Raw genomic sequence first — 10,798 nt, forward strand, 5'->3', positions numbered from 1 at the left:
CCGAACCCGAGATAAGAAAGTAGGAGTTTGTGTCCGACGGGCAGCGGAGGAGAAGGAGCGGGACCGGGGCAGGCGCCGGTGGCTTGGCGAGGAGCAGAGAAAGGACGTCGGCGGCCGGAGGTTTACTCCACGCCACCACCCGAGGAGCGTCCCGGCGTCGAGTCGCGTCCGCCGAGTCGGCCCCTCCGGTCCGACCGCCGCGCCGACGTCGCCCCCCCAGTGCTTTTTGCGGCTTTTGATCTCGGGCTTGGAGAGATATCGATGAATGCTCCGAGTTGGTCCAGCGTCGTGTTTTTCCGTCTCCCACGGTGAAAGGGCGGATTTATTTTTATAAAAAATTTTTTTAAAAGGAAGAACGTTGACAGTTTTTCCACCTCCGGCGTCGGAGACCCTAACCCTTGGTGCACATCTGCGAGGGGCCCACGCGGAGGGTCTATTTTTTATTTTTTATTTATTTTTTTCAAAGCGTGCAAAGCTTTTCAATGTGTACGAGCGAAAGTGACCCAGCCGAACGCCGAGGCGTCATCCTTCCGAGACGGTGTTCTCCGTCTCGGCGCCGATTGCGTCGTCGGGGCCGGCGGTGACGTCGCCCGTCCGGTGGGCGGCGATCCGGTCCAGCAGCCGCTGCGAGCGGAGCAGCTGATTGGTCCACTCCTGACACGCCCCGTCCATGTCAGGCCCCTCCCCCCCGTAATCGGGAGGCAGGAGGGACAGCTGGAAGAAGTCGGTCAGAGTGTCGAAAAAATCAGCTCCGTGCATGTGGATCTGTGGATGGGAGAGAGAGATTTAGAGGTTGTTTCCATGGCGATGGACGGATGCAGCTGATCCACGCTGTCGTCCTGCCTCACACCTTTGCGTTGGGGATATTCCTCAATACAGATCCTCGATATGAACCTGGTATCCCACCTGGTACCAGTTGTTCAAAACCAGTTTCCATATTGTCGGATACCCAGTGGTTTCCATGGTATCCAGTTTAAATAACTGGGGGTTGCAGGCGAAGGTGAACGATGGAGACAATCTACCATGAATAAAGGTGTCTAATCTTGACTTTTGTTGAATTCATTAGTAAATACACCAGTGAAACCAATGGGGACAACACACGGCACACTGACTGTGTGACGACTACACCGTACATATTGGATAATATTACAATGAGGTGAATGACTGGCGGTTGACTGACCCTCTTCTTGATCTTGTCCGGCAGGAAGGGGCGGAGCATAGCGAAGACCGGCCGGAACAACATGGGCTCGTTGATCAGGTGGATCCCTCTCACCTTCAGCGGGAAGGAGTCCTGGAGGAACACAATGCCAATATCAAGAGCCTTGAATCTCTCTTGAGAGAGAGATCTCCCCTGTGAAAAACGGTTTGTGATATTGTATTTGGAGACCCATGTTTATTTGTGGAGTAGAGGCGTGAGTTTAGCACCTGACTGGGAGTACGTCTCACAACTCCATGACAATTTGGCGACGAGGACGGGATAACCCGTTTCTCGATGCGTTCCATTTTTTGGATTGTACTCGATTTTTTCGACACCCGACACGTTGGGTGAGCGTCCAACCGTGACCGAAAAGTGGACTGGACTCACTGCGAGCACGGAGGAGATCTTTCTTGCCAGGGTGGGGTTGATTTGCAGGGCGTGGCTGAAGCTCCACCCCTCTAGGTCGAATAGGACCTTGATGCCCTTCCTCTGCGTCTCCGTCTCCATGGCCATCAGCTCTGATGTCATCAGGCTGACCCTGAACACCTCGATGGCCGACCAGTCCTTCGGGTTCCAGCGGCCTGGACACACGCGCGGAACAAAGGAGCCTTGAAAAGGTCTGTTAAGACACGTGGGTATCCAAAATAACATGAAATAATACAATGTGAAACAATTATTGTTATCATTATTATGGGTAAAGGAGCATCATTGGGGACGCCATTTGCAATATGAAACCGTTTTAATTGAAATATTAAAAATACCAGTTGAAATGCGACTCATCAGATCACATCACTATTTAGCGCTAAGGTTTTGTGCTCCTCGCACCAGGTTGCGTGTTTACGTGTCGATCAGTTCCCGCTCACGTGTGGTCACATGTGTCCCGGAGCTCACAACGTGTCGTTTTCATTCACACTGGGGTCACAGAGGTGCTGAGTCAATTCTGTGGCCAACTTTGAGGCCGTATTCCAGTGTATCCCCCTCATCTTGTTAAAGGGAAACCCCAGTATTATTTTCAATCGGGGGGATAGGCATCAGGACTCTTGAACTGATCCGGCATTGAGAGGAAAGGTTCAGCCGCCTGCTTCTCTCAACGGATCCCCCCGAGTTGACTCCCGACCCGCTAAAAAATAGGGTTTTGGTTACAAAAGATTCACAGTTTTCCCGTTCACTGTCTGTCCCTCCTTGTCTGTGATCTTGTGACCACTGAGCCTCTTTGCTGTTTGTCCAAGTTTTGCACATGACACATTAAATACTTTGTGCCGTTCCGTTAGTGGCTCACGTTGCTGTGAAAGCGCATCAAAAGGCCAAACCTGTTATAGCCGACATGCAACGTGACTCACCAACGTAGCTATATTTACTGATTTCATGACTATATTACATTAATTATGATTTAGTTCCTCGACGTTCAACTCCTTCCGCTATCGGTCCACTCAGTTTCCCAAATTTCCCAAATTTCTTTGCGATGTGACCCACACACAAGCGGGATAGTTTTAAATGTACCGATCCTGTAGATGAGCACTCTGCTGCCGCTGTGGTCCCGCTGGGGGAGGACGGCGTGGTACCCGTTGTGCAGCAGCTCCAGGACGGAGCGAGGGGACAGGCAGCGGCTGATCTCTGGACTCTCCCTCCGCCACTGCTGGTAGTTGAGCAGCAGCTGGACAAATACGAAAAAGGCGAGAACGTTGAGAGATACACACAAGCCTTCAGTCTGCGAAACATTCAACCGGTGAGAGATGAGCTTTTTCCTGTTAGATTCAGAGATATGCTTTTGCATGGTTGGATAATGTTTTTACTGTAGTTAGTAACTGGTTAATTGAACCTTTACGATAGCCCCCCCCCCCCCAATTATTTTTATTTTTTATTAAAAATAGCCGTGAACGGGGTCCAGATTAGCTGCATGTAATTGCACCGATGGCGTCAATCGAAGACAAAATGAAGACAAAATTGCCGCGTCAAGGAATCCAGGGAAGGATTTTTTTGTTCCACACAAAGCAGCGTAGAGGTCACGACCAAATGACAAAGAACATGGAGCTATAGCGCCCCCCCGACGAAGTATTTCTAGGTACGTTGCTGCGTATGACCATCAAATTTCACGCAAAAGAGCCATTGCTAACCCCGTCTAATTGGTGCTGCAATTTGATTGATGGAGGCCATTTTGTTCATCACATCACTAAACGCTCTCGGATTTCGCTGGACAAATGCAAAAAGACGATGTGTGCAAAATGTTGACAGTATCGGGCAAACACCAATGGCAATAATGGGATCGATTGAAGACAAAATTGCGATGTAAGGAGTCCAGGGAAAATGCAGAAAAGATTTGGAAAGATGTCGCCACTGAACGTTATAAGATTGCCATAGCGCCCCCTGATGGATGGTTCCTCCCACATACGACAGAGGAATTGTCGGTACATTGACGCATGTGACCGTCAAACGTAATGCAGGTCAGCCATCGCTAACCCGGTCTCATCGATGCTGCAGTTCGATTGGCCGATTGCGACCCAATCTGTAGGAGGAGTCACGGAAGAAAACGTTTTGGACTTTTCAAAATGGCGGAAAATCTACGCGCGCGCGTTATAGCCTCTGCGCGACGCAAGGAAACCACGGATGCAAGTCGTTCACGCCACCAGCGGCTCAGAAACTACTCGACAAAACGTGGTCGTTATAGCGCCACCGTCTGGCCGCCACATGTCGAACCTATCTTGCGAGTTTGGTGTCCTTGGGTTCAACGGTTTTCTGAGCGCCAGGCACCTTTAGCGGGTACTAATAATAATGTTGAGGGTTAAGGGTGAGTTTAGATATTTTGCAGAAGAATAAATACAAAAAATATATAACCAACGAACAAATAAAAATGTAAAACATTTCTTTGCAGCAGCCCCCCACTGCCACTCCGCCAGGCCCCTCCATGGGACCGTGGACTCCAGTTTTGGAACCCCCGGATCAGGTTCTGTGCTGTGCATGTAGAACAGACACAGCAAACGGCCCACGTGTCCCCGTTGAAGTAGAAATGGAACATTACAGCAGTAAACCTGTGACCAAATGATAATATGAGCAACACAAAGTGGACGCGTCCTTCAAGCCGCTCCAGGAGATTAGAACCAAGTCATTACAACGACTTCAACTCACGTCGCTGGTTAAAAACTCTGCTGACCTGCAAGCACTTGGCACAAGTCCAACCTGAAGAGACACTGTTCTATTACAGTTCAGCTCTAAAGCTGGAACCCCCCCCCGCCCCCCCCCAAAAAAGTAATAATGATATCATAATAAATAATATTTTATTTGCCCATTCGTGTTTAATCACAAATCACATTGAATTATATAATCTTTTCCAGATTTTTGGATTTGGCTTTTCTTTTCCCTCTGACATCTTTAAATGCTGTTTTCCTTTCACTCCATGTACATGCACCGAGCGGAATGAACTCATTCTGATGGATGTTAAAAAATGTATATTATGTATGCCAGGGGAAAAAAAAAAAAAAATTAAAAAAAAAAAAAAAAAAAAAAAATATATATATATATATATGCAATTTCCTGGCATACATAATATTATATATTTTTAACATACATCAGCATGAGTATAACACACACACACAAAGTGAAAATCTCACAAATAAAATAAAAATAAAATTTACAGTCACAAATGTTGTTCTCCGTCATGAGAGAGGGTGAGTTGATATACTTTGCATAAATATAAATATTAAAAAGGTATAACTAACAAACAAATACACAATAAAGGAATGAGAAAAGTATAAGAATAAATACTAAAGATGCACAACAAACATAATCACTACCAACAACATAAAAAACAAAACCAAACTACTCCGTTGCGGATCCCCGCAGGGGACCGCGAGCCCCAGTTTGAGAACCCCCCGGTCCGCACCTTGAGGGACAGCTCCAGGTCGAAGTCCCTGCAGCGCAGGAACTTGATGAGGAACCCGTCGGAGAGTTCCAGGATGTGGAGCGGGTCCAGCTCGGCCTGGGCCCGCAGTCTGAACCGGGACACGTAGGACTGCACCACCAGGCTGGAGTCCAGGTCCAGGTCCTGGTGCCGGTGCTGGCCCAGGTCCTGGTGCTCGTCCCGGGGCTGGTGCTGGGGCTTCAGCTCGGACCCGGGGCCGCTCATGGTGCGGTCCGGTCCGGTGCGCGGCAGAGCCCGATGGTTCGCGCTGGAGCTCCGCGGGGAAAGTGGGAGGCGGAGGGGGCTGGACTTCAGAGCCGGGACCCGGGACCCAGGAGGAGCCTGGAGCGAGACAAAAAAAAACCCCAAAGCGTGTGGAGCGTCGTGTCAACAGGTCAGATCTGCACAAACCCCATCGACGCAAGCCTCCCGCTCACTCGGGGAGGCCCAAACGGGGACCCGCGGGCCCCTAGGGAGCCGACAAGGAATTGCATCGGGGTCGCAGTCTATTGACACGTTTTTTATTAAATCAAAAGCAAATATTCTGTCATGTTGTGTAGCGTGCAAAAGCCGGTAAATATAACTACACGTACAAAATATACAAATATAAGTGAACATTACTGAACCCTCATGAGTGAGGGTGTATTTTTTAACATATTTAGAAATATTCGTATTTTCAATATGTGGATGATCATTTTTATATACACTGTATATCAAAAATCCACCCTCATTCTTGGTGTTTGGGTTCAAGTTAAACGGTATATTTCAGTATCTTTTTTCAAACTTTACTTTCTAAATTACTTTCCTCTTAAAAAAAAAGCAATGTTTGGTTCGCTGTGATAGACACGGATCAGCCACAACATTAAAACCACCACTTATAAGCACTGATATGGTGAATGTAGAAGAAAAGGTGATTCATCAGACCAGGTCACCTTCTTCCATTGCTCCATGGTCCAGTTGTGACCCTCACGTGTCCATTGTAGGTGCTTTCAGGGGTGGACAGGGGTCAGCAGGGGTCAAGCTGCCATGCACTGTGTGTTCTACACCTTTCTATCATAGCAACATTCACTGTTTCACCACTTTGTGCTGCAGTAGTTCTTCTGTGGGATCCAACCAGACGGGCTGGACTTCACTCCCCACCTGCATCAATGAGCCTTGGGCGTCCATGAGCCTGTCGCCGGTTCACCGGTCGTCCTTCCTTGGAGCACTTTTGGTAGCTAGTAACCACTGCAGAGCGGGAACAGCCCACAATATATATATATATAAAATATATAACAGTATATATATGTAATAATAATATAACCCACCCATTGACTGGTGCCATTGGAACCAGATGATCAATGTTGCTCACTTCACCTGTCGTGGTTCTAGTGTTTTTGCTGATCAGTGGTTTCCTCATGACATCAATGAGGTCTGAGTTTAAAAACAAAAATTGACCTCATCATGAAGGAGGTTTTATCTTTTCTTTCTCGCCAGGAAACGGCCGAGACCCGTATCTTTGGTGCCGCAGAGAGAACGGGGAATAGTCGTCCAGGGTGCGGCGCCGCCTCGGAACCTGGAGAAAGCGGCCGTTGCGTGTGTGGCGGCGTCCGGGCTCCTTTCAGCCTCGGACAGGCGGCGCCGCTGCACCTTCCGAAGCGATCCCAGAGGCGATCGCGGAGGCGGAGGCGGGTGGGCTGCGGAGGAGGGCCCAAAGCTGGAAAAACCGAGCTCCGCCGGCAAAGAGAGCTCAGCGCTGGTGGCCTTGGGTTTTGATCGGGACACGACCGTTTGCAAACTCCTGCCGGGGCCTCAGCTCTTCATTCCGCTCGGTGCCGTTGGGGCCCGGTGTTGTCGCTACCCGTCCAGTGATATTGATGTTTTAGACTTGATCATTATATTATTCCATGTTCCATGTGTTTATATGTAATATATCATTCAAAAATCCTCCCGTGGCACATTTAAGGTGCATTGTTTTTGTTTTTTTTATGGCTCAGTCTGTGACTTTTTTTAGAAATATATGCTGTAACTTAGGCGGACATTACGTTCGTTACGTTCAGCATCACAATGTGCTCCTTGTCAAAGTGGCTCAGATCCTTACGCTGCTTAAACACATCAACTTCAACAACTGACTCTTCACCTGCTGCCTCATGTAATAATATATAACAGTATATACTGTATATAATAAATAACTACATATATATATAATACTATATAACAGTGTATATATATATATATATATATATATATATATATATATATATATATAAAATAATATATCCCAGCCCTTGACAGGTGCCATTGGAGCCAGATGATCAATGTTATTTACTTCACCTGTCACTGGTTTTAACGTTGTGGCTGTTATATTACATTATATTATATTAGTGTATATTACAGCGGTTGACACTGTGTGAACTGTACTAATGTACTTATTGTAAGTTGCTTTGGACAAAAGCCTCATAAATGTAAATTGCATAATATAATGTAATATTTGTGAAGCCTAATTCTAAACACATCACAAGGTACACGACAATTTATGAGACGAATGTGTGTGCCTTTATGTATGTGTGTGTACAACCACAATTTAGGCAATTTCCAGCAGGCGTACAGCCGCAATGTTACTCAAACATCACGTAACCCCGATGAGGTGGTGCAGCGACGACAAACAGACCTGTGAACACCTGCTATTGTCTTCTATTACATTTAATAACAAAATGACTTCACCTAATTTGCAACAGTTTTCCTTAAATGGATAAACTGGATTTACACTAATTTATATATATATTTATATATATATATATATTTATATAAAAATTAATGTAGATTATTACTATTTTGACTTTTTGGGACCTGAACCATCCATCGCGGTGTAAGTTGTACTTTCTGGCTTCAGTCTCTACATCGTAGACGCCCAATGTACACAAAGTTGTCATTTTGATTTTAAAATACTTTACATTAATTTATTTGAAGACACTTTTATCGCCAACGCGTATTGACAGTGAGGTTTGGCACAATGTAAGCATCATGTTTTTAAATTATAATATAGATATATCTTCCCCAGATTCTGCCTCTGGATGTGGGTTTAGGATTGACAGCAGCAGTGAGACGAGAAAAGCCAACTCCCCCAGCTCCGAGGGCGTGGTCGCATCGAAAGGTTTTCGTTCCTTTCCATTACAGAGAAGTCAGACAGGATCGTCACGAGCTGGGAGACATGTAAAGTAACATATGAAGCACGCCACGAGACTGGAAACATCAGGAAGAAGAAATTAAAAAAAATGATATAAATAATAATGCAGATAGAGCGAGTTCCTCATTCATTCGAGGACAAATGATTTCGGCGCCGAGAAGCGCAGCCTTCTTCCTTGTTAATGATAAACTCTTTGCCAGGAAGTCCGTAAATACTGATTTTGGATGTTCTTCTTCCTGGTTCTGCTGCCAAACAAGTTCTCGAGTGTTTTCCTCGTCCTGCTTCCGTTTGCCTCCGTCGCCGGCTTCGACGCACCGGGGGCCGGGCCTCCCTCGGGCGGGCAGCAAGCTCCGCCCGAAGCTCCCCTAAGGAGAGCGTTGTACTTCTCCGGGTTCCTCCCGAGCGCAACCCTCCCGGGGTCCGTGTCGCCGGCGATTTCCAACTTAGTTTAAAAAAAAAAATGAAATCGACCCAGGCTACCGGTCAATAAAGGCTGTCGCCCAAGGTTGTTTATCAACTTCTCCATTCACCGGTGACGCAACTCTGCCCACAGCAGCAACGGCGGCCTCAATAAGTTGCTCAGGTGAGTCGTTACTTCTCGACGCATTTCTTCAAACCGACGGGAAATCGGACAAAATGTGTTTTCAACAAAGACGTCGCTACGGCTTCAAAGGGCAAACTTGATGCGCGGCCCAAGCTTGGGGTGTCGATTGTTACACCGCTTGACAGCAACAGCGGCGTGCGAGGGGAAACGGAAGCATTGTTACACCCGTCCCAGTAAAAACCAAGAGCGTTTGGGGAACTTGGTCACGCCCGGTGGCGGCCAACCAAGTTCAGAGACAATCCGCTTCGCATTTTAGGACAAAACCTCACGAAGGAAGAGGAAGGTGTCGGTTTGTACCCAGAGCAGCGCCAGCCCCCTGGAGTCTCAACTCCCCATCCACGCGAATAAATAACGCACACACCCGAAGAAAGGTCGTTTGGGACATTTTTTTTTTACTGAAAAAAAACTGTAACAGGGAGAGGGTGGTGAGCCAGGCACACTGCTACCGTACATACAACATGACAAGATCCACGGTACAATCAACCATTATACAACGTGTACAATCCGTGTATTAATTATAGGATTATTGTATTAATCAACAGCTGTGGGGTCACGTGGTCGTCGGATCGGAGCTCGACCTGTCCCCTGCACATTTTACCTGTCGTCCATTAGGGCAACACAGGCTGTGACTCCCAGGGAAATCCCACCGGTTCAGGCTTGTATATTGCTGGACTTGGTTAGTAACATTTTCTATTAATAGAAGAGAAATCCAGAGTGGAGCTTCCCTTCAAGTATAAGCACGTAGACTTTGTGTATCCGTCCGGTTCTTTCACCCCAGGACCAGGACCTGTTTACTTGCAGAGAGCTCACAAACTCAAAACTGGGGTCTCCGTGTCCGTCTGCTTGAGCACCGCCTCGGCGAAGCGGTCCCGGCCGCGTTCCCCGAAACCCGTCGTCTTCGGCGATCCTCAAAGTTCCACAGTTCCTGGAAACCTCTGACCCCCCCCGGGGAGGCATGGCATGTCGATCAGAACGACCGGGTCCCGACAAACGTCCCTCGATACGGAACTCCCGTTTCAGACTCCGGGGCTAGATCACCGACGACCAAACCAGCTCCGAAGAGGACAGCGAGAACAGGGGGGGGGTGGGCACACGACACAGAACCGCAACTGAAAAAAAACCCCAAAAGACGTCCCGTGACACCTGCGCGCCGGGAGGATGTTTTTTTTGACCTAAACGGGAGGTGAGCTCTCTCGTCGGAGGGCTCCACGGCCGCCAGGGAGGGGAGCTCCACCCGCACGTCGGAAATCCGAGCGGGCGTCCCGGCGGCGAGGCGAGGGACTCTGAAGGGGAGTCTCGGAGCGTTCCTTCCACCCGTTGTCCGTTACGTGCGCTCCCTCCCCCGGCAGCGGCGGCACCGGGGAATGCTGTGGAATGCTACGAGGGAACAGGGCCTCGGGAAAGACGTCGCGGCCCCCCTCGATGGGAGACACACCTGCAGGGAAACGAAGGAGCCGACAGTAACACCGTGTCTTTTACAGTACAGGTCTAACATCTGACAGCAGGGTGGAGGGGTCAGCGGAGACACGCTGGGTGAGGGCAACATGTCTGCTCATGTTAGACTGGAGGAAATTTTTTTTTCAAAATAAATAATAATAATAATAATAATAATAATAATACAATTGAAATACAAAATTTGGAAAAAAAATCCTTAAAATCAAATTTGAAGCTCCACGTGCCGTTTGTGTGGCTGTGGGTGTTAACGGAGACGTTGGTTTAAAATCATTCTGTTCCCACTGAGCCCAAAACTCCTTACGACAGCTGGAGTTTTCAACATGACGACTTCCAGCGTCAGTCCTTCATGCGCAACCAAAACCCGAGCGTTTGAAAGCCTTCAGACACCCTACACAGGGGATGAGGAGGAGAGGAACGACAGACGCCCGTCGACAGACAAAGAGGTGTGCACCAGTGAATGTTAGACAGGTGGACAGAGTT

The 10,798-nt window shown here is 48.0% G+C and overlaps 1 protein-coding gene across 1 annotated transcript; it reads right to left on the reverse strand.

Annotated features, from left to right (window-relative positions):
• Positions 1-522: 522 nt before the first annotated feature.
• On the reverse strand, positions 523-10,409 carry ttpa (tocopherol (alpha) transfer protein; the record flags this gene model as incomplete). Its single annotated transcript, XM_080010511.1, has 7 exons — positions 523-765; positions 1,181-1,291; positions 1,586-1,779; positions 2,699-2,852; positions 5,076-5,435; positions 10,192-10,298; positions 10,364-10,409. The coding sequence occupies 7 exons, from the start codon at positions 10,407-10,409 to the stop codon at positions 523-525; spliced, it is 1,215 nt and encodes a 404-aa protein (XP_079866637.1).
• Between the last annotated feature and the right edge of the window lie 389 nt (positions 10,410-10,798).

This window comes from Zeus faber, assembly GCF_960531495.2.
Source record: "Zeus faber genome assembly, chromosome: 12".
NCBI classification, from domain to species: Eukaryota; Metazoa; Chordata; class Actinopteri; order Zeiformes; family Zeidae; genus Zeus; species Zeus faber.